Source organism: Notechis scutatus, chromosome 7, assembly GCF_049901735.1.
Source record: "Notechis scutatus isolate UNSWTSFEM ecotype Mainland chromosome 7, rNotScu1.2, whole genome shotgun sequence".
Taxonomy (NCBI): Eukaryota; Metazoa; Chordata; class Lepidosauria; order Squamata; family Elapidae; genus Notechis; species Notechis scutatus.
In genome coordinates, this window is record NC_142015.1 from 2,501,521 (window position 1) to 2,526,500 (window position 24,980).

Sequence of the window (24,980 nt, forward strand, 5' to 3'; positions counted from 1 at the left end):
AGTCAGGTTTTTTTTTTAATCGATTCCGTGTGCTGCTCGATTCTAACACCAGAGGCCCATAACTCTGTGTTTTAGATCTCGATTCTGCTGAAAATGTAATTCTCATGGTAGACTTAACTAATCCGGTATTCTACACGCACTGTGAACAAGAAATGTTAATGAGATGCCTTCAAGGACAACTCAAGTGGAAAGGCATCTTCTTATTCGCCTGCAACTGGTCCTCCAAGAAATGGTGCCTCAAACACTGGTTATAAATCATAATAATCATAACTGTACATCATAATACAGGTAGTCCCTGATTTATGACCAGTTCATCATCTTTTAATGACCCCATAATTCCACGCGGGGCGGAGTGTGGGCAACTGAATGAAGCTAGAGTGTTTTAATGGCCAGATGCCCTTCCTGTTGCCAGTGTGGAGTTTTGTTCAGCAGATATATTCTCATCCTGCCCAGAGAAATACCTGCCGCTACCTAGGATTGAACTCACAGCCTCCTGATTGTGAGGCAAGAGCTCCACTTCTTGGCCACCACGCCACTGATTTATGACCAGTTGGGGGGGGGCAATATTTGAAATGCATCACTGTTTTGTAGGACATCTAGTCCAACCTTCCACCCGAACAGGAGACCCTACGCCCTTTCTGACAATCTCTTCTTGAAAGCCTCCAGTGATGAAGCTCCCACAACCCTAATCTACAGTAGCTGCCTCAGAGTTTTGCTTCCTATGGGTCTATTATTGGGAACCAGGGTGGGATGCAGCCAGTACGGACTGGTTTGAGATCATCGATAGGTCCGGTGATCAGTTGGTCCCGTCCACCTGCCCCCTGCGCTCATCTGTCCTATATTTCTTTCATTTGAAGCCCAGCTGATAGGCAGGGCAGAGCGGATTGCCGCTTACTCACCGGGGCTGCAGGAGAAGGTAAGTTTTAGAGCTGGTTTCAAACACACCATGCGCGCGCATGCACCAAACCGGTTGTTACACCGGTTGAATCCCACACCCTCCCTTTTACAAATACACATGCATTTTATTTCCATTTCATTAGGCAGAAGAAAAATCCTTCAGCAATCCAGGTTTTCATTTTTCCGCGAAACCGTCCGACCTCTAAAGCCTCCCACGGCAGATGAGTGATGCCCGCCGCTGGTTTCTCTGGCAGTGATGAGGATGGAATCAAGGTTTGATGCAGATGGCAATGATGGTCAGATGGCAGGGTGGAGGCCACTGGCCTTGTGGTCTAGGTCTGACCACATGCATCCCACTTTCATTGCATACAGGACGCATGAGGTTGGACCTTGACCACAAGGGTGACATGCCCCAGAGTAGACAAGACAAAAGGTGCAATCGAACGAGACAACGATGGGAAGAATTGACCATGCAAAGGTAATGAGGTCGTCACAAAACACGCTTGAGGATTTCCCAGGATTGGTGAGCAGTCAACCCCATGTCACATTAAGTACATAATCTAACATTCTACTTCTACGCGTGTTGCCTTCTTGCTGTTTCCATGCTGGTTGATCTCACGGCGCTGGCCTTACTAATCAGCTGAACTGATTAACTTCCAGGCCAGCTTCAGGGCATCTCAAATCACAATGATTACTTCTTTGAGATGCTAGAGGTCTGAAAAACCTGGGGGAGGCTGGTTGGTCATTGGCAGGACTTTCTCTCTCCATCCCACCTTCCAGCTTCTTAAGCCACTCGGAAGAGATCCAGCCACCGTTACAATTTGCTCCTTTATATCCCATGAATTTTCAATACCACAAAGGAATGGCGGCTTAGCAGCCCTGCATCTTCCCTCTGTAGCAACTGCTTTGATTTATTTTTTTTCCTGCCCCAGAACTCAACATAGAAAGGCACACAATATGAAATTTTAAAACAATGAATGGACAACACATGAACGAATGGAGGAGAAGGTTGCATTCTTTGATAGGTCGGCTTGGAAGAAGGACTTGGAAGTAAGCTTGGCTTTCTTTGCATTTTAGGGCCCATATTAATGCATTAAATTACGAATTGGCTCTGGGCTGCTTCTGAGAAATTAGAAAGTGAAAAAGGCAGTGGAACGCAAGTATTTTCAGCAAAAACTTCCACTGTTGGCCTACAGCCAGTGGCTTTTCTCCTCTTTCAACACACACTGATGTTTACATTTTTGCACCAAGCGCTGAAAATCCTTTTTCCAAAGCAAAATGTCCACAGTGGTTATTCTTCCTTCACATCTCTTTTCTCCCGTCCAGGGGGACACTCTCCAGACTAATTTTTTGGCTTTTCCCTCCTTTGCCATTCAGACAATTTACAGCAGATAGGATGACAGTGCTGCCAATGCCCCACCCTCCTTTCCCCCCACCCTCCTTCCAACTATAATGTGAGATCATGATGGTTTTGAATGACAGTTCCCCTCTGATCCCCGTAGAGAAGGAAATACCTCCAGAAGGTATTGCATCAACCGTTCCCACAAGGTCTCTCTCTCTCTCTCTCTTTCTCTGTCTCTCTATCTCTCTATCTCTCTCTGTCTCTGTCTCTCTCTGTCTCACTCTGTCTCTCTCTCTGTCTTCTGATTCTCTCTGTCTCTCTCTCTCTGTCTCTATCTGTCTCTGTGTCTCTCTGTGTGTCTCTGTCTGTCTTTTTCTGTGTGTGTGTCTCTCTCTCTGTTACTCTCTCTGTCTCTCTCTGTCTCTGTTTCTCTGTCTCTATCTCTCTCTGTGTCTCTGTCTCTCTCTGTCTCGGTCTCTGTGTGTGTGTGTGTCTCTCTCTGTCTCTCTCTCTGTTACTCTCTGTCTCTCTCTGTTTCTCTCTCTCTGTCTCTCTGATTCTCTGTGTGTCTCTGTCTCTATCTCTATCTCTGTCTCTGTCTCTCTCTCTCTGTTTCTCTCTCTGTGTCTCTGTCTCTGTGTGTGTCTGTCTCTCTCTCTGTGTGTGTGTGTGTGTGTGTGTGTTACTCTCTCTCTCTCTGTGTCTCTGATTCTCTGTTTCTCTCTGTGTGTGTGTGTGTGTCTCTCTCTCTCTGTCTCTCTCTCTGTGTGTGTCTCTCTGTGTCTCTCTCTGTTTCTCTCTCTCTCTCTGATTCTCTGTTCTCTCTCTGTCTCTATCTCTATCTCTCTCTGTCTCTCTCTGTTTCTCTGTCTTTCTCTCTCTGTGTGTTTCTGTCTCTCTCTGTTTCTCTCTCTCTCTCTTTCTATCTCTGTCTCTCTCTGTGTGTGTCTTTGTCTCTGTCTCTCTCTGTTACTCTCTGTCTCTCTCTGTTACTCTCTGTCTCTCTCTGTTTCTCTCTCTCTCTGTCTCTATCTCTATCTCTGTCTCTCTCTGTGTGTGTCTCTGTCTCTGTCTCTCTCTGTTTGTCTGTCTGTCTGTGTCTCTCTCCCTCCTTCCCTCCCTCCCTCGCTTGCTGGACCCATCTGAAAGCAAGCTTCTCTGCTTCTGCTTCACTTTAATGAAAAGCTTCCCCAATTATGCATAAATGGCAGCTGCCTCCAGCCGGGCTTGCTTTGCAAGCTAGAGAAGAGGCTCTTTCCGCACTGCTCCCTCTGCAGATAAACAGGCCCAAACCACAACCATACACAGTACGTTCATGCCTCAAAACATCTAGGAAGTTAGATCAGTTCCTCTAGGCGAGAATGCCACCAAGCTGAGCAGGGTTAGACAACCAGAAAGTCCCTAAACCATTCCAGACAAATGGCTATCCAGCCTCTTCTTGGCAAGCTCCAGTTTATGGAACACCCACAACTTCTGGAGGCAAGTTGTTCCACTGATTAATTGTCCTTCACTGTCAGGAAATTTCTCCTTAGTTCTAGGTTGGTTCTTTGCTTGATGAGTTCCATCCATTGCTCCTTGTCCTGCCTTCAGGTGCTTTGGATGATAGGTTGTCCCCGTCATCTTTGTGGCAGCCTCTCATGTAGTGCAAGCCTGCTATCACGTCTACCCTAATCCTTTTCTTCACTAGAGTTAGACACACCTGGTTCTCTCAATCTTTCATTGCATGTGTGATAACCTGGGGCGTGGCACAAAGGCAACCCAGCCAGGTAATAAGTAGCGGTCCCTTTATTTAGTTCCAACTTTGCGCCCAATGTCCCGGTTACCTTCTGGTCTGGAGAAAAACTCTCCCAGGAACCTGCAACAGCCTTTGGCTGTAGATATTCCAATCCAAAATGATGTAAACAGAAATCTTTAGACTATAAATCCAACAAAAGCAAGATAAGGTAATAAATCCGCCAGGGCAAGATAAGGAATTCCAAAAGTAAATCAAACCAGTTGGGAGGATGCCAGGAACTCAGATAACAGCAACCAACATTAGATAAGCCCAATGCTTGTTCCTGACAAACGCCCCTCCCAACTGGTTCTCCTTTAAACTCCCTTCACAGGTGTGCAGGGAAGGGAAGGAAATCACCTTTATCTAGTCTGTGTCAACTCATAAAATATTTCTATGGTCTTTTTAGAATTGTTGGGAACAGAAAGGGAAGGGGGAAAGGGGTTTGAAAGAGCAGCTTGGCAGCTTGGAAAGCAAAAGTGCATTCCATAAATAGTTTTTCAAAGATAGTAACTAGGTGACTGAAATTTTTGCCATGCAAAATTCCAGCTGGAGAACATGATTGATGACTCTGGGCTATGGCTATGTCTCATTGGAGAATATGAATTATGATATACCCAGTGGGTGGGCGGAAAACCAGGGTCAAGGGTGACAGTGAATTATGTGTCTCAGAGTTGACTACACCCAGGCAGTGCTGGCATGTTAGCTCCCAATAAATCCTTTGGAAGTTTTGGAAGTTTGGCTCGAGACTCATGCTTTAAATGGGGGTAACTGCTGGAATCCTGACAGCTAGCCGACTCTGAGATACATAATTTTCCCGTGCTATTGGGGGGGGGCAGGATAAGTCTAAGATACACGGAGAACCTCTACACCTCGGGTTAAGGAGTAATATGGAGGGATGCATCTTTGGTTCAAGTATCTGGTCATTTGGCCAGTGTTCTCCATAGGAGGAAAGATTTGTGGACTTGGGCCAGTCCTCAAATCTTCTTGGCATCATTGTTTTATTGGTTAGATGCAGATTCTGCTCTCTGAAAGCAAGGCAGGCAATCAGCAACAGCTCAGAGTGTGCACTACAACAACAAGACACAGACCAAGGCCCTCACGCAAAGGTCAAGGGGAATGGCATCCTTTGCTATCTGCAGATTGAGAAGATTAATGACACCTCGGAGGTGTGAAATGCCTCCTTGTCTCTCTCACCACAGTGAGCACCGGAAGCGGGTGCGTCTCCAAGGATCGGGAAACGGGGTCTTAAGTAAGGCTTCCATTCCCACAACATGTTTATTTGGGTCAATGAAAGACCCAGTATTTGCATTTATGCAGCATCCCTAAGTGGGTCAGGAATAACTCCTACTTGTTTTGTTGTTGCTGTTGTTGTTGTTGCTTACTAAAACATTAGGAGCCCATCCCATTTTGTTAGTTTATGGTACATTGTATTGAGCTGCGGTGGCGCAGTGGTGAGAGTGCAGTACTGCAGGCTACTTCTGCTGACTGCCAGCTGGCTGCAATTTGGCAGTTCGAATCTCAGCAGGCTCATTTTGACTCAGCCCTCCATCTTTCCGAGGTGGGTAAAATGAGGACCCAGATTGTTGGGGGGGCAAGAGGCTGACTCTGTAAACCGCTTAGAGAGGGCTGTGAAAACACTGTGAAGTGGTATAGAGTCATGGTGGCATAGTGGTTAGAATGCAGTATTGCAGACTGACTCTGCCTACTGTCAGCAGTTCGATCCTGACCGGCTCAAGGTTGACTCAGCCTTCCGTCCTTCCGAGGTGGGTAAAATGAGGACCCAGATGGTTGGAAGCAAGGGGCTGACTCTGTAATCCGCTTAGCGATGGCTGTAACAGCGGTATATAAGTCTAAGTGCTATTGCTATTGTATAAATCCAGAAAAGGGGCTTACTTCAGTATCCAGGTTTTTGAATGCAGCTAGAGAATGGTTCTGCACACCACGGAGGGGCAATGGGTACCATCCGATAAGCAAAGACTCAGGCCAAGCTTCAAGTGAAGGTAGCTTCTCCCTCTCGTGCCACATTTGCAAAAATCCGCAGATTAGGTTGACCAAATTTGATTAAAAAGTGGCCGAGCAACTCTGCAACCTTTTGAAGAGCGGCCAAAACAGGCCAAAGCAGACTTGGTCTCTTCCGGTGAGAAGAAGCATCCCTGAAGCCTACAGAGAGTTGGCAGCTTGAGCTGTGGCTCTCTAAACTTTTGCTAGGAAATGCTCACACATCAGACTCCATTTAGACCTCAGTTGGTCCATCTCCTGCAGGAAATATCATTCCATAGTTCTGAGATATATATATATATGTTGTGGCTCGGAGGTTTGAGCCTGCTTTGTCAGAGGTCGAGGACTTGGACAATGAGGAAGAGGAGGATTTGGCTCTGAGGTTTGAGCCTGCTTTGTTAGAGGATTTGGAGTTGCCTTCCTCCCCAGGACTTCCCTTGTTGGCAAGACCTTCCTCCCTGATTGTGCCTCAGGTGTCGGCAGATAACCAGGAGAGTGTATCAGAGTCTCTGACTGAAGATCAAGCTGAGGAATGCTGGCTTGATGCGAGGCAACGGCACAGGAAAAAGTGTGAGTTGCAATGCAGAAAGAAAGGATGAATCAGAGACTGAGATGAGGGACTGACACACCCCACAGGGAATAAAAGTGGGTGTGTTCGCTCTGAGAACTTGTTCGGGACAACGTGTTAATTTAGTGAGAGAAGCTTCAAGTATCCTGTGTGCGGTGACGGCTTGTGATTTATGTTCCTGCTTTATTGTCGGACTTGGCAAACAGCTTGTGTGAGACTTCCAAGAACCTTATCGGCTTAAGGGATTTAACCCTGAAATTACTGGACTTGCTTGCTTGTTTGTTTTCACTTGGAAATTTGGACTTCTCACCTCGTTGGTACAGGTAAGACATAACATATATATATTCCAGAACTGAGGAAGCATAGCACTTGAAAGAGCCCTTTCTAAGTCAGGTTGGATTGTCACAGCATACTACCTAGACCAGGAATCTCCAAACTAGATGATTTTAAGACTTGTGGACTTCAACTTTCAGGATTCCCCAGCCAGCATGACTGGCTGAAGAATTCTGGGAGTTGAAGTCCAACAAGTCTTAAAACTGTCCAGTCTGGAGATCCCTGGACTTGACCAAAACAGACTAAACTCATAAAGATGTTGGAAGTCCACAATTATCTTAGCTTATTCAGTGATTCAAGGCCCACACATTAAGCCAATGTATGGCATTCTTGGTATGTCCTAGGAATTTAGGAAATATATTTTATTATTCTAGTTACATATGATGGATGCCACAGCTGGCTACCAAGGTATCCTAACTTGATTGATGTTTTGCCATACCGAATATTGCAATAATCATCAATCAAGTTAGGATACATTGGTAGCCAAAACATAAACATTGCAAGAGTGTTTTCTTAAGCCAGGTTTACAATTGTACAAGACATGCAAACCCAGATGCAAAACTGCAGCCCTGCAAGGGACATAATTGGGAAAATTAGAGACGAGTTTCTCAGCCATGGAAATTTTCAGATGTGTGGACATTAATTCCCAGAATTCTCCAGTCATGGAAGTTGAAGTCCACACATCTGAAATTAACCAATGGTTGGAAACACTGGCTTAGAGTAACCAGAAGGAACTTTTTGGTCCACTATGCTGATCCTGAGGGTTGAAAACAAACCAAGCTGTAGTCTGTAGGGGTTCTCAGTCATCCAGGTCATGGTTGTCCCAAAACTGCTTTTTCAGGAGGTAACTGGACTTTCTTGTTTTTTTCTTCGGAAGACATTTCACTTCTCACCCAAGAAGCTTCTTCAGCTCTGACAAGATGGCGGGGAAGAGAAGGATTCATGTTCCTTGCAGACAGCGGGTCATTTGCCTCCTTTTAGAGGGTTGTTAAGGGCACTTGGAGGGTTTATCTGTGACCCTGGTTCCTGTAGCCATCCAATGAACTGGAGGACTGAGAATCTCTACAGATTTTTAGCTATACAATTTGGGATGAACATCTTTTGAATGGTGTGGGAGTAGGAAGGGATTCCCAGAGGGAAAATTGCAGGCTACAGGAACCATTTGCACTACTCAGGTGACCCTGAAGACACAGATAAACCTCCAAGTGGCCTCAACGACCCTCTAAAAGGATGCAAACATCTTCAAAAGAAAAAAAAACCAAGAAAGTCCAGTTGCCTCTTGGAAAAAGGACCTTTGGGGAAACCAAGCCAGGAGACACTACTGCTGCGTTCCCAGTTCTCCCCCAAGGCATAGGTGGTCTGGGAAGCCTCCTGTGCAATGAAACCTGAACAGGTGGGCTGTTCTTGTCCGCTCCAGCTACTTCTCATCCCAAGCTGCCTGCTTTCAGCTCAGAGAGGCAGGCTGGATGAGTCTCAATGGGTTGGAGAGGAAGGGGAATAAAAGAGGCAGTTGCTTCGGCTGGCCACCCACTCCTTGGTGTCTCCAATGTTTCCTTCTCTGCATTTGGGATGAGCAAGGTGAGTCACTGTCTGATGGCAAAGGCATCCCCCACCTCCAGCCTCACTTATGGGCAGCACCGGCAGGGAATACTAAAGAAGGACTACAAGGACACAGGCTCTGTCCTTATTCTACGTTATTCTCCCAGTTGGTTTCTCCTTTTCTCTGCAGTTCTTTCGGCAATGCTTAATTGCATGATTTAAAAGCCCACACCACACCGAGGTGGAGGTGATGGAGCCCAGATTAAAGGGTTTCAAAGGGGACAAGACCAATTTGTGGAGGCAAAGGAATTGAATTCCTCCATCCTATTAAAAATTAAGCAATGGATGGTAACTTGTACTGGCTTTGCTGGCGATACCACACCCTTCTTGATTCATGATTAGCCTGATATCATTTCAGGGTGGGACCCCTCTACAAAAAAAACATGTTCTCAACTTGCAGGACATGATGGGCTCTTTGCTCTTTGTCCCCAAACCTAAACCTCCACCAAAACTACAAGTTGACCAACGTGCTGTTAACTGTACAGAATAAGGAACGAGCACTCGCTCCAGGCTCAGCGAAATTCTTCTGTATTGGAGCTTCGGGCGTTTCTGAGAAACAGGATTTTATCTGGTACCCAGTGGAAATAAATCAATAAATAAAATAAAATGTATGGGACGAAATGTCTCACGTGATAAAATACGAGGAAGCTGTAGCTTTTACAAATGGGGGCACTATTCTATAGTCCTGCAATCGTGAGCCCTGGTGGTGCAAGTGGTTAGAATGCAGGATTGCAGGATGACTTCTGCCCACTGCCAGCAGTTCAATCCTGACTGGCTCCAGGTTGACTCAGCCTTCCATCCTTCCGTGGTGGGTAAAATGAGGACCCAGATTTTTGGGGGCAAGAGGCGGACTCTGTAAACCGCTTAGAGAAGGCTGTAAAGAACTGTGAAGTGGCATATAATTGCCAAATGCCAGCAGTTCAATCCTCACCAGGCACAAGGTTGAGTCAACCTTCCATCCTTCTGAGGTTAGTAAAATGAGGACCCAGATTGTTGGGGGGAAGGCAATAGGCTGATTCTCTAAACCCCTTAGGAAGTGTGGTAAAGCACTACAACACGTTGTATATAAGTCTAAGTGCTACTGCTATTAGCATCCTGGCTCAACATGTGCTAGATGAGTTCAAAAGGCAATTCTGAGTTCCATGAAGGACCAAACGCAAATCTCCACTACTCAGAGCAGACCAGAGCAATGCAAGACAACGGAAGACCTACCTGGTTGCAGGTATTAATATCCACACCATTCCTTAGATGGTCTAGAGCTTTGTCCAGGTTCCCTGATCGTGCCGCTCGGAGGAAGCTGGTCGCAGCATCGGCCTGGGAGAGGAAAAGAAAGAAACGGTTAGACGATTAAATAAGTAAGACCCAAGACTCCCAAAGGTTTAATTAACTGATTGTTCCTCAGTCTGTCCATGTGTGTGTGTGTGTGTGTGTGTGTGTGTGTGTGTGTGTGTGTGTGAAATATAAATCCCTTGCATGAAAAATTGAGCCCACCGGGGGCACAATTATTGTTTGGGTTTCCTTTGGATATTCCTAGTGGACCATCCATGACATTGACCCCGATTGTTGTCATATAGTGAGCCCGTAATCCCTTGTGGGGTGGAGTCAGGACAACTGAATGGAATTGAGCGTTTACTGGCCGGATGCCTTTCCTGTTGCCAATGTGGAGTTCTATTCAGCTGATGGATTCTTCATTGTGGCCAGAGAGAGAAATGTCCACCTCTACCTAGGATCGAACTCACAACCTCCTGACTGTGAGGCGAGAGCTCCACATCAAGGCCACTGGATCACTCGACACTGAACCTGATAAGGGGTGCTATTTTTAGCAAGGCCTGCTGTTCCTCACCATCTGCAGCCCTACCTAAGCACACCTGGTGCCTTCCTCCAACACATTTGTTACAATCTTGGTAAGCCCTATTGTGGCTGATGGGTGGGTTTTGGCTTCTATGCTAATCGGCCCAGCTGTGGTGAGCGCCAGGATATAAAATTGTAGCCTTGGAGATAATACAATCCTCTAGCATCCCATCTCCTTTTCAAGTGGGTGGGGCTAAACAGATTTACAGACACCCTACACCAGCGGTCGCCAACCAGGGGCCCACTGGTGGGCTGTGAGAAAATTTTGGTGGGCCGCAGAGAAATCTCACCCCCAGATCAACCCCCCTACAAAGCAATTAATCCAGGCTGTGCAGAAACACAAGGCTGAGCTGCCCACATGGCCCGCGGGAACCCTCCCCACCCACTCACTCCTTGCCTGCTAAATTGCTATTTTTCCTTTTTCCGACCATCAGCTGTTCTGCTATGCCGGGAGATTTAGATTAGCTAGGAAGCAGGAAATGGTTGGATTTCTTGCTTTCTAGCTAGTCTTTAGATCTTCAGCTCTGCTTTTAAGCACAGCCGAACCTCCCTTAGGACTGAAGATTCAGTGCAGACCCACGGCAAGCAAATTTTATGTGACAGACTGAGCTAGCCAATGGCAGATAGCTAGATCACTGAATGATCCTGTGAACAACTCAATCTGCCTGCCTGCTTTGCCTGATTTTGGGTAAAAGTTGCTGTTTTATAAAAAATTCAATATTTATATAAATGTTTATAATATTTACATAAAAGCCATGCCCAGCCAGTCACATGACCACCAAGCCACACCCACAAATTGGGCCACACCCACAGAACCAGATCCCTGGGATTTAAAATTATGAGTTTGGTGGTCCCTGAGGTGCAAAAGGTTGGCGACCCCTGCCCTACACCATTCCTGACAGATGGCAGTCCAGTCTCTTCTTGAAAGCCTCCAGGGATGAAGCTCCCACAACTTCTGAAGGCAACTTCTGTTCCATGAGTGGATTTCTGCAGAGTTTATAGATTGCCACCAGGTTTGTCAACCTTTCAGAAGTCTCTAAAGATCTGCTTTTGCCAACAGGCCTGGGTGATCCAGAGAGGGATGAGGTCTATAAAGTGGCTTATTTTATAGTTGCTGCCAGGGTTGTGAGTGCTTATCGTTTATAGTTCGTATGTTTTTTTTTAAATGTTTTTGTAAGCCAGCCAGAATCACTGAGACTGAGTGGGTGGCACTCACAAGTAAGTAAGTAAATAAATAAATCTAGACTGCCAATCAATCAAGCCACAGTCTGACAAAATTTGAAAGCCGTTTATCAAAATTGTTTTTCCAAAGAAATCATTTAAAAGCTGGTAAAACTGCAGCAGACACCTCTTTTTAAAAAAAGCAGAGAACCTGTCATGTCAGTTCTGAAGACTCTGAAGTCAATATTGCTACACGGCCCAAGTTTGAATGTTTGCAGCTTCTTCCTACATTCCTTTTGTGCATCTGGCCATGCGCACTTCAGAGGAAACCCAGCAACGGTTGAATTTTCATCCTCCTTTCTTTCAGTTTTCCCTTGCATCTTGTGAACATCTTCACAAAGTTTCTCCGGCAAAGTCATTTCTTGACAATGAACCTCATCCTAATCAATGTACAGAAACGTGAAGTATCCAGTGTTCTAATTTGACACCTCAAGATCGATATTTATTTACATTGAGCAAGGAGTCTTAGTGGACAACCAATGAAAGATGAGCCAACAGTGTGCAGCGGCAGCCAAAAAAGCCAATGCAATCCTAAATTGCATTAACAGAGAGATACAATCGAGATCAAGTGAGGTATTAACACCACACTATAAAGCATTAGTAAGACCACAGCTAGAGTACTTCATCCAGTTTTGGTCACCACACTATAAAAAAGATGTTGAGACTCTAGAAAGAGTGCAGAGAAGAGCAACCAGGATGATGAGGGGACTGGAGACTAAAACATACAATGAACGGTTGCAGGAACTGGGTTTGGCTAGTCTAGGGAAGAGAAGGACCAGGGGAGACAGGATAGCAGTCTTCCAACATTTGAGGGGCTGCCACAGAGAGGAGGAGGGGGTCATGCTATTTTCCAAGACACCTGAAGGCCAGACAAGGAAGAATGGATGGAAACTGAACAAGGAGAAATTTAACCTGGAAATAAGGAGAAACTTTCTGACAGTGAGAACAATCAACCCATGGAACAGAAGTTGCCTTCGGAAGTTGTGGAAGCTTCATCCCTGGAGGCTTTCAAGAAGAGACTGGACTGACATCTGTCAGAAATGGTGTAGGGTCTCCTGCTTGGGCAGGGGGTTGAACTAGATCAGGGGTGTCCAACCTTGGCAACTTGAAGACTTGTGGACTTCAGCTCCCAGAATTCCTCAGCCAGCAAAGCTGGCTGAGGAACTCTGGGAGTTGAAGTCCACAAGTCTTCAAGTTGCCAAGGTTGGACACCCCTGGACTAGATGATCTACAAGGTCCCTTCCAAATCTGTTCATCTAATCTAATCTTTGCTTAATATTGAGCTCAATATTGTAGGTAAATCGAAAACTACCTGTAGGTTTCCCCACCTGCTCACCCGCAGCCTGCCTCCTCCTGGTATCTCTGCATTTCTTGGAAGTGAACATTAACAACTACTGGAAATCATTCTGATTCCAGTAAGAGTATCGCGAGAGTAAATCAGAGGAGTGCTACACCAGTTACTCCTGTAGGTGTATCTCAGAAGATTCTCTGCCCACAGATGAGAGGTGGTTTTTCTTCCACGCTGCCAAAAAGCACATTTGCCAAGTGAATCTTTCACTGTAAGAGGGCTGGGCCAGTGGCTGCCCTTACAGCTCGGTGAGGTCCTTGGCCCGATTTCAGCAACCTTTTTCAAGTGATCTCCTCAGATCTCCGGCAAGAGCCAGTTCTGTCTCTCTTGGCTGCCTGCTATGTGAGGAGGAAGAAAGAGAGACAGAGGAGGGAAGGAGGGACGGTAGGTAGGTAGGAAGGAGATGCCAAAACATTGGACAAAATAGGTGTTTGCCCCTGAATATGAACATCAGGTGGGTCCTTGCCAGTCCCACCAAGTAGACCAGACCAAAAAATCAACTCCACGGCAAGGCTAAAACTACTTTTTTAAATTGAAATTGGCTGTAATAACAGGATCTTGCACGTCTGATTCTGTTGCACCTCCTTCTTATACATCAGTGGATTAGGGAACGGGGTCTGATTGAACCACCTCCAAACATCATCTGGGCCTTCTGGATTCTTCCATCAAGGTCATCTTCCTTACTCTCTGAAGGTCCACACCTATTGACCCCTCCCCCCCCGGACATGGCAACCGTCATAAAGATGAGTCAATTGCCAAGTGTCCGAATTTGTGATCATTGGGATGGAAGAACTGCTGGTGAGGGGGATTGAGAACAAGGATGAACATAAATTAGAATAGAATAGAACAGAACAGAACAGAACGGAATGGAAGAGAGTAGAGTAGAGTAGAGTAGAGTAGAGTAGAGTAGAGTAGAGTAGAGTAGAGTAGAGTAGAGTAGAGAACAGAGTCGAGTTGAGTAGAATAGAGAATAGAATAGAATAAATTATAGAACAGAGTAGAGAATAGAATAGAGAATAGAATAGAATTATAGAACAGAGTAGAGTAGAGTAGAGTAGAGTAGAGTGGAGTGGAGTGGAGTGGAGTGGAATGGAATGGAATGGAATGGAATGGAATGGAATGGAATAGAATAGAATAGAATAGAATAGAATAGAATAGAATAGAATAGAATAGAATAGAATCTTCTAACTTTGATATTTTCCCCTTCCTTTTCTTTATATTAACTCTGTTAACCTGTTATCTGTTATCTGAAATTCAATGCACCTGCAGATCTACAGGAGCTTGCAAAAAATGTTTGACCAGAAAGAAGAGTGGGCTTCAAGTGATGTGCTGTCTAAGAACACGGAGCGATGACTCTTTTCTTAAATTGTTTTGAATTCTTCTCAAAAATGAGAGCTGCCAGTTTCAGGAATGGACTTTGTAGCCAAAGCAGCTGGCATTGACTTAGCTCTGAAATCCGGCATGGCTGAATCCTTCTGCTGTTCAGCCCAAGAGAAACAGACTGGATCTGACCCCTTGGACCAAGGCATCAGAAAGAGAAAGTCGTCTCTTCTTTTCACTTTTTTTCTCAAAAGTGGAGATAACCAAGATTCCACCACTATATTTAGCCACCGACTTCCTGTGTCAGATCCAGTAGGAAAGCCTTCAGAAGACGAGAAAGAAAGACTAGATGGATACAAAAAAATGGCACTGAACACAGGGGAGAGATTTGTGAATGAGCAGTGACCCAGGGGTGGGATTCTACCAGTTTGCACCTATTTGCTAGAACTGGTTGTTAAATTCCAAGCAGTTCGGAGAACCGGTTGTTAGAAGAAATTACAGGCCTAATCCTGTAAGGAAGGCAGGAAGGAAACATTCTGGTGTTGCTTACAGAAACTGCCTCTCCGTCAACCCTTATTACACTCTTGGCAGGACTAGACTTCCTGTCTCAGGAATGTCTCTGGAGTTTTTTTTCTCCTTTGCTGGTACTTTGCTTGTGTGGAGTGACCATTCAACGTTACAATGGCACTGAAAAAGGTGACTTATGACCGTTTTTCACACTTACGACTGTTGCAGCATCCCCACAGTCATGAGAGGCCAGGCGAGGAGATGTGTGCCTCGATGTGAGTGATGTTGAGTTGGCGACGCCCAGCCAATCACATGACCACCAAGCCATGTCCACCCAGTCACATGACCACAAAGCCACGCCCACCACCTAAGCCATGCCCACAGAACCGGTTGTTAAAAATTTGAATCCCACCCCTGCTGTGACCTTATACAACCTCCAAAATGTTTGGGACAACTTTTCTAAACCGCTGCTAAGTCAGCTTTAGGAAAGAGTCAGTCTCGTTAGTTGACAATCCACCTTGCGTTCCCAACAGTGGTGGTATTTTACCGGTTCCACGCGGTTTGGCCGAGCCCGTAGCGCCGATGAGCAGCTGCTCTGCTCTTGGGCCCATCTGCCTGCCTGGGCTCCCATAGTAACCTTTATGTCCTGCCCGTGCGGCAGCTGCTGAAGCAACCGCGAGAAGGCAGGCTTGCAGGAGGTGAGTTGGAATGCCTCTGTGCCTGTACAGAGTGTGCATTTGGCATGCACGTGTGTGCACATGCACACCCATCAAGCCACGCCCATTGAACCGGTGGTAAACATCTTTGAATCCCGCCACTGGTTCCCAAAGCTCCCATTCCTTTCACTTCTGGAAAAGTCTGGGAAATTATCAGTAGGTCTCTTCTTGTCAGTGTAGATTTGGGAAAGAGTTGGGCAATGTTTCTCTTGGTATCCCAAACTGAATTCCCAGCAAGCTTTGAGTGACCGAGACCTTAAATCTGCAGAACGTCAGATAGGTTTTTCTCAACCTTTGCTGATGACCAGATAGCCCTCGAGGTACATTCTTTTGTGCAGTGACTGTTCCAAGTCACAGGGGCCCTGGAAAAATGTGACTTATGACAATTTGTCACACTTACGAACATTGCAGCATCTCCCACAATCGTGTGATGGAAATTCAGACGCCTGGCAACTGGCATGTACTTATGACAGTTGCAGTGTCCCAGGGTTTTGCGACCTTCACTGGAGAATCCAGATTCACTTAGCAACCGTATTGCTCACTGAAGAACTGCAATGATTCATTTAACAATTGTGCCAATGTTGGGCCCTGTCTAAAAGGGGCCAACGTTCACTTAACAACTGTCTCGCTTAGCAACAGAAATTTTGGACGCAATTGGGTTTGTAAGTTGAGGACGGAGGGCTTTTTTTCCCATGCAAAACCGCCAGCCTGTAATTGACCCCTTGTCCATCAGAGAAACCTGCCCAGGTAGACAAAGTACATTCCAAGGTCCAGCAAAGAGCAGGGCAACTACAGGAGCTTTGCTCTTAGCTAGTCAAACAAACCCCATCATCCCCAGCCGCTGTCTGGAACATGTCTGGAAAGCCACCAGTCTTGGAAGTCTGCAATAAGCTGAGCCTGTTCAAAGGTTTGGGGGGTGCTTAGACCCTGCCAGATTTTGCTGGTTTTGCTACTACAGAATAGAATGGAATAAAGAATAGAACAGAACAGAATTGAATAGGAATAGGAATAAAATATAGGGAATAGGGAATGGGGGATAGGATAGGGTAGGATAGGATAGGGGATAGGGGATAGAATAGAATAGAATAGAATAGAATAGAATAGAATAGAATAGAATAGAATAGAATAGAATAGAATAGAATAGAATAGAATAGAATAGAATTGAATTGAAATAGGAATAGGAATAGGAATAGGAATAGGAATAAAATATAGGGAATAGGGAATGGGGGATAGGATAGGGTAGGATAGGATAGGGGATAGGGGATAGAATAGAATAGAATAGAATAGAATAGAATAGAATAGAATAGAATAGAATAGAATTGAAATAGGAATAGGAATAGGAATAGGAATAGGAATAAAATATAGGGAATAGGGAATAGAATAGGGAGTAGGGAATGGGGAATGGGGAATAGGATAGGATAGCATAGGATAGGATAGGATAGGATAGGATAGGATAGGATAGGGGATAGAGAATAGAATAGAATAGAATAGAATAGAATAGAATAGAATAGAATTAGAATAGAATAGAGTAGAGTAGAATAGAATTTGAATAGAATAGAATAGAATAGAATAGAATAGAATAGAATAGAATAGAATAGAATAGAATAGAATAGAATAGAATAGAATAGGAATAGGAATAGGAATAGGAATAGAATAGAACAGAACAGTATTTTATTGTCACTTTGAATATAAACCAATCGGCATACATTAAAATGAAATTTCATTGCATGCAGCTTGATGCAACGAAACGGCTTGCTAGGTTAGAAAGTTTCAAACGGCCCACTCAAAATTGTTGTTACGATCTTTGTAACTGTTAACACTGGGGGGCCTAATTATAAGCCTTATAATAATAGCACATCCAATTATAATTTAACACTCCTAAGCCGGCCAAGAAGAGGTTTTAAAAATATAAACAAAGGGATTCCAAACTGCTTAGTCCTTCTTCCGACCTTTTCGCCTCCTGAGTGGTAACACAGGAATTTACCCTTCTACACCGTGCCAGCTGAGGATTTGGGAAGTCCCAGCCTCAGTTTCCTGGATTGGGGCCCCAGGCTGAACAACAGTTGGACCGGGTCAATCTTAGCAATGGCAAACTGGCTTACTCACTAGGTCTAGAAAAAAACAAAACCATTTCTGAATAATCCTTGCACACAAACAGCTGCAGTTGCTCCACCCAGCTCCGGAAGATGAGGCTTGGTTTTTATATTCAGCTCCTATTTTGCTTTCTTTTCTGAGATATTTGGAGAGGCTCTCTGAAAGATGGTTTGCTAATGCAACACACACACACACACACACACACACACACACACACACACTTTCATTAGCGAAGGCAGCCATTTAACATCCCAACCTCACAACAGTGTCCTTAGCCAGCAAAGGGTGCCAGGTTGAAAAATGCAACGGAATTCCATTCTAATGTATGCTGATTAGCGTACAGTTAAAGTGACCATAAAGTTAGCCTAAAGTAAGTCAAAACGGGAGTTTTTCCTCCATAAACATCCCAGCTTCTCTCGCCATCCTATTAATCCATGCTTTTAATAACAACATGCAGGGGGCCCCGATTAGTAAACTACCCCCAATGGATGAGCTCTTTGTACAATGTACTTAATTTAGTTAGCCAGTTTTTCTTGGTTCCCCCAGGATGTAAATAAACAGCGGGCTGGGTTTATCCAACACACATAATGGGGGTGTCCACATGGGGAGATCAAAAAAACTCAAGATGGAAGTCACTCCTGTATAAGCAAAGCACTAGGGTTTTTTGTGTGTGTGTGCATCCTTCCTTCCCCATTTTCTGGCGGACAGTTTTTGTAACCATAGCACTGATGATGTTACCTAGTTGGGTAATGAAATGTCTGCAAGAAAACCACAAGCTCAGAGAGGAAGAAACCGCCATTCCTCCTCCTTCTCCTTCTCCTCCAACCCCACTCCCTCCTAGCACTGATGATGTTACCTAGCTGGGTAATGAAATGTCTGCAAGAAAACCACAAGCTCAGAGAGGAAGAAACCCCCATTCCTCCTCCTTCTCCTTCTCCTCCAACCCCACTCCCTCCTAGCACTGATGATGTTACCTAGCTGGGTAATGAAATGTCTGCAAGAAAACCACAAGCTCAGAGAGGAAGAAACCGCCATTCCTCCTCCTTCTCCTTCTCCTCCAACCCCACTCCCTCCTAGCACTGATGATGTTACCTAGCTGGGTAATGAAATGTCTGCAAGAAAACCACAAGCTCAGAGAGGAAGAAACCCCATTCCTCCTCCTTCTCCTTCTCCTCCAACCCCACTCCCTCCTAGCACTGATGATGTTACCTAGCTGGGTAATGAAATGTCTGCAAGAAAACCACAAGCTCAGGGAGGAAGAAACCCCATTCCTCCTCCTTCTCCTTCTCCTCCAACCCCACTCCCTCCTAGCACTGATGATGTTACCTAGCTGGGTAATGAAATGTCTGCAAGAAAACCACAAGCTCAGAGAGGAAGAAACCCCCATTCCTCCTCCTTCTCCTTCTCCTCCAACCCCACTCCCTCCTAGCACTGATGATGTTACCTAGCTGGGTAATGAAATGTCTGCAAGAAAACCACAAGCTCAGAGAGGAAGAAACCACCATTCCTCCTCCTTCTCCTTCTCCTCCAACCCCACTCCCTCCTAGCACTGATGATGTTACCTAGCTGGGTAATGAAATGTCTGCAAGAAAACCACAAGCTCAGGGAGGAAGAAACCTCCATTCCTTCTCCTTCTCCTCCAACCCCACTCCCTCCTAGCACTGATGATGTTACCTAGCTGGGTAATGAAATGTCTGCAAGAAAACCACAAGCTCATAGAGGAAGAAACCCCCATTCCTCCTCCTTCTCCTTCTCCTCCAACCCCACTCCCTCCTAGCACTGATGATGTTACCTAGCTGGGTAATGAAATGTCTGCAAGAAAACCACAAGCTCAGGGAGGAAGAAACCCCCATTCCTCCTCCTTCTCCTTCTCCTCCAACCCCACTCCCTCCTAGCACTGATGATGTTACCTAGCTGGGTAATGAAATGTCTGCAAGAAAACCACAAGCTCAGAGAGGAAGAAACCTCCATTCCTTCTCCTTCTCCTTCTCCTCCAACCCCACTCCCTCCTAGCACTGATGATGTTACCTAGCTGGGTAATGAAATGTCTGCAAGAAAACCACAAGCTCAGAAAGCACCAAGGAACCCCCATTCCTCCACCCCTCCTCCTCTAACCCGACTCCCTTCTAGCCTTGGTGACGTTACCTAGTTGGTTAATGAAACATCCGCAAGAAAACCACCAAACTCAGAGAGCACCGATTCAACCCTTAGCTACATATATTTTCTTCTACTGGCACTTTGGTAACCATACCAAAAATATGCCATCAAAACTAACCAAAATGAGGACGCCAATTCAACCACCGCTCTTATCAATATTTCAGTTGAATGTGTTGCACAAACAAAATCCAACAAAAGCATCAGGGTTGGCAGCAGGAAGAGCTTTCGATTGAGAAGACAGGTACAAGGCAAAGAAGGGAGACATCACACTCATCTACATACACAAACGCACATGACGCTCGGGTTCGCACATTTTGCTAAAGGGCTATTTTCATGATTTTGTCACTGAGTTCCTGCAACAAACCACCTTTGATAAAGCACTGCAGAAGCAATTTAGGGGAGAACGAATGTCCAAAGGAAAGAGAGGGGCTGATAATCACCCCAAAATGCCACTGAAGACATGTTTCACGGGCAGGTTCCCTTACGTTGTTGTCCACCTGAGAAGGCTGTTGGAGTAGACCCTGAGTTAAGCCCCCAAGCCAATAACACACAACCCCTGGAACATTCTACACCCGAGGTGTCCAACCTTGGCAACTTTTAAGACCTGTGGACATCAACTCCCAGAATTCCCCAGCTGGTTTGCAAAGGGCAGAAGCTTTTGGAAAGACAACCCGACACTCCCAAGCGAAGAACAGGGACTGGGGCGTTGTTCTCACAGCCTGGGTGGATACTCACAACCGCCGTGTCTGGATAGGACTTGCTGTGCCGTGCTGTCATGGTCCAGTAGCCTGAGCGGAAACCCGATCAATCCTCTCTCCTTCCTTCCTTCCTTCCTTCCTTCCTTCCTTCCTTCCTTCCTTCCTTCCTTCCTTCCTTCCTTCGCTAGTCCCCACTTTTGGGCGAGCCAGAAAGTTACATCGCATCCTACCTAAAGATACAGGCGCTTTCCCTCCCGTTGCCACAGCTACTGTGGCTGCTGCTACTGCAGGGTGAGCCAGATGCTAATGGATTGTGTTCTTCCCTTCTCTCGCCCATCATTATGTCAGGAGGGATATTTAATAGCTCTCTGCCTTCCTCCCTGCAACAAACTGCCAGGGGGGAGGGGCAGGTGCCAGCGCCACAGGGGAAAGGGAGGCCTGGGCAGGGAACTCTGCCGTCAACACCGGAGTTGGCCCAAGAGATTTGCCAGCTCCTTCCGCTAACAAGGGCGAAAAGGCAACAAACTTGAGTAAGCTCCAGTGGCCCTTTGGCAACCAGCAATACCCAGCAGTGGCAAGGGTGCAATGGATCTAAAATAATATTTTTTTTTAAAGGAAGAAGGGCTGGATTGCTTGTTGATCAGAAAGGTTGGCAGTTTGGCGGTTCAAATCCCTAGCGCTGCATCTTGTGGAGGGAGCTTCCGTGATTTGTCCCAGCTTCTGCCAACTGAGCAATTTTGAAAGCATGTAAAAAAAAAAAATGCAAGTAGAAAAATAGGGATCCCTTTGGTGGGAAGGGAAGAGCCTTCTGTGCGCCTTCGAAGGCGTTTAAGTCATGCCGGCCACATGGCCATGGAGACGTCTTCGGACAGCGGTGGCTCTTTGGCTTTGCAATGGAGATGACCAGCGCCCCCTAGAGCCAGAAACGACTAGCATGGATGTGTGAGGGGAAGTTTTACCTTTAACTAATATCTGCATCCCAGGTGTCTCCAGGAATGGCCTGGTTAGGAGAACTGGGTATATCCTAGCCTCACAGAAGAGGAGGATGGGGTGGGACCCAGTAGCAATCTTCCACTTCAGGTCGTCTTTGACTTACAACAGTTTGCTTAGGGACCACTTGGAAGTGAAACAGCACTGAAAAAAGGACCATTTTTCACAGTTATGACCATTTCAGCCTCCCACCCTGGTTACCGTGATCTGCATTTGAATGCGTGACCATTGGTTTATATTTATGACCATTGCAATGTCGCAGGGTCTCCCTTTGGAGACATGATCGGCTCTGGAGAAGAGATGGGGTTGGTGGGGCCAGTCAGAAGTAGGATTTGCCGGTTCTCCAAACTACTCAAAATTTCCACTACCGGTTCTCCAGAACTGGTCCGAACCTGCTGAATATCACCACTGACCCAGTTCCTGCAACCGTACTTTATACCTTTTAGCCTCCTAAATCTCTTTTCTGCACTCTTTCGGGGGGGTCTCATTACCGTTTTTGGGGCATCGTGATGACCAGAATACTTTTTTAAAAAAAGCTGCACAGACCCTAGAAAGCACGCAACGAAGAGCAGCAAAGATTGAGAAGGAGGTTGATCCGCAGATAATATAAATATTGTAGATGATAAGGAGAGGGCAAGGGGATCAATCTGGAGGCTAAATCCTACGATGAAATTCAAGAAAAGGTCCTGCTCTCAGTTGTTGTGGTGGGGGGCCTTTGCCCACATGTCCTATCTAACAGTATTCTCCCCTCAACTATAAAGAAGCTGCCATGTTCCGTTTTCAGACAAACACAGCTTGGAGTTATATCTATTGTGGGTCCAAGCGAGCATCTCCAATGCTAAACTCCCCAAGCGCAAACACGTTCAACACTGCCCCCTCATGGTCACACAGGCCCATGGCATCAGCAGTTTTTAACGGCTCTGTTTCAGTGTCGCATTACACAACCTGCCACCTCCCCTCCCTGGATCCCTTACTAAGACTTTAATAGCATCAGTCCTTCCTTGAGGTCGGCTGTGTGCCGTGCCCCCTTTTCTTCGGCCCCTGAAACCTGGATTGCACAGCAAGCACCAATCCATTACGGCTTTTGGCAGACACACACACACAAAAAGAGACCGTGTTAGGTTCGACATGAAAAGGTAGACCGCTGTTACTATCGAGCGTGGCGTTTGACGCTTGACAGAGTAGCTGAAACCATTAAAGGAATAGTTTCCTCCAAGGACTTGTAAAATATAAAATCGGCAGAGGTTTTGTTCAGGAAACGAAGCAAAATGAAGTTAGTTGCACTCAATTCAAGGCCAAAAACTTATAAAGATGTCAGTCTGTGACAACTGCTACTGGATAAATTATTGGAAGCAAAAAATAAACCAATTCTGTAGCTCTATCAGGTACACGCAACAAGGATACTGAGCGTTTGAGCCCTTTTGCCATGAACAGAATAACAAGAAGTTGGAAGGGACCTTTCAAATTACATTGTATTCGTGGAATGCGATGACAATAAAGGTATTCTATTCTATTCTATTCTATTCTATTCTATTCTATTCTATTCTATTCTATTCTATTCTATTCTATTCTTCATCTATTCTATTCTATTCTATTCTATTCTATTCTATTCTATTCTATTCTTCATCTATTCTATTCTATTCTTCATCTTAAATTTACTGACAGTGAGGACAATTCTATTCTATTCTTCATCTATTCTATTCTATTCTATTCTATTCTATTCTATTCTATTCTATTCTATTCTTCTTCTATTCTATTCTGTTCTATTCTATTCTATTCTATTCTTCATCTATTCTATTCTATTCTTCTTCTATTCTGTTCTATTCTATTCTATTCTATTCTATTCTTCATCTTAAATTTACTGACAGTGAGAACAATTCTATTCTATTCTTCATCTATTCTGTTCTATTCTATTCTATTCTATTCTATTCTTCTTCTATTCTATTCTATTCTGTTCTATTCTATTCTTCATCTATTCTATTCTATTCTATTCTTCATCTATTCTATTATATTCTTCATCTATTCTATTCTATTCTATTCTTCATCTTAAATTTACTGACAGTGAGGACAATTCTATTCTATTCTATTCTATTCTATTCTATTCTTCTTCTATTCTGTTCTATTCTATTCTATTCTATTCTTCATCTATTCTATTCTATTCTATTCTTCATCTATTCTATTCTATTCTATTCTTCATCTATTCTATTCTATTCTATTCTTCATCTATTCTATTCTATTCTATTCTATTCTATTCTATTCTATTCTATTCTATTCTATTCTTCATCTATTCTATTATATTCTTCATCTATTCTATTATATTCTTCATCTTAAATTTACTGACAGTGAGAACAATTCTATTCTATTCTTCATCTATTCTATTCTATTCTATTCTATTCTATTCTATTCTATTCTATTCTATTCTATTCTATTCTATTCTATTCTTCTTCAATTCTATTCTATTCTATTCTATTCTATTCTTCATCTATTCTATTCTATTCTTCATCTATTCTATTCTATTCTATTCTATTCTATTCTATTCTTCATCCAACATTTATTCTATTCTATTCTATTCTATTCTATTCTATTCTATTCTGTTCTGTTCTTCATCTATTCTATTCTATTCTTCATCCAACATCTATTCTATTCTATTCTATTCTGTTCTTCATCTATTCTATTCTATTCTATTCTATTCTATTCTATTCTATTCTATTCTATTCTATTCTATTCTATTCCAGGCAGGAAACTTTATGCCATGTCAGACAAATGCCCAATCTCTTTTTTAAAAAAATATCCAGTGATGGAGCACCCATAATGTCTACAGGCAAGCCACTTCACGGATTCATTGTTCTGACAGTCACAAAATTTCTCCTTAATTCTAGGTTGGATTCCCGAGAGCACAAGCTAAGGGAAGAGACTACCACAATAAATGGTGGGGCTCTCTTGCTCTTCAAGATCAGGCGACCAAAGAGGTTTGCAGGTTGCACCCCTCTACCCTGAGTAACATGGGCATGAGCTGAGCATTTATACTCATCTCCGCTGAACATTGGACTACGGCATCCAGTTTTGGTCACCACACTATAAAAAAAGATGTGGAGACTCTAGAAAAAGAACAGAGAAGAGCAACCAGGGTGATTAGGGGACTGGAGGCTAAAACATACAACGAACGGTTGCAGGAACTGGGCCTGGCTAGTCTACTGAAGAGAAGGACCAGGGGAGACAGGATAGCGGTCTTCCAATATTTGAGGGGCTGCCACAGAGAAGAGGGAGTCAAGCTATTTTCCAAAGCACCCGAAGGCAGGACAAGAAGCAACGGGTGGAAACTAATCAAGGAGAGAAGCAACTTAGAACTAAGGAGGAATTTACTGACAGTGAGAACAATTAATCAATGGAACAATTTGCCTCCAGAAGTTGTGAATGCTCCAACACTGGAAGTTTTGAAGAAGAGACTGGATAACCATTTGCCTGAAATGGTGTAAGGTTTCCCGCCTAAGCAGGGGGTTGGACTAGAAGACCTCCAAGGTCCCTTCCAACTCTCTTATTCTATTCTATATAGCTACAAAACCCGAC

The 24,980-nt window shown here is 44.6% G+C and overlaps 1 protein-coding gene across 7 annotated transcripts in view; it reads right to left on the reverse strand.

Annotated features, from left to right (window-relative positions):
• Window positions 1-24,980, reverse strand: part of ANK1 (ankyrin 1) — a 167,780-nt gene that overhangs the window by 85,882 nt on the left and 56,918 nt on the right. For 6 of the 7 annotated variants that reach the window (XR_015750336.1, XM_087969895.1, XM_087969893.1 and 3 more), the window contains exon 2: window positions 9,724-9,825. Coding sequence is in view for 6 of the 7 variants with exons in the window: in XM_087969895.1 (XP_087826021.1) it covers window positions 9,724-9,825 (102 nt within the window). In the remaining variant the exon portion in view is untranslated. Of the gene's footprint in view, window positions 1-9,723; window positions 9,826-20,460; window positions 20,563-24,980 lie in introns of those variants that run through there. The other variant, XM_087969896.1, reaches the window with a different exon arrangement.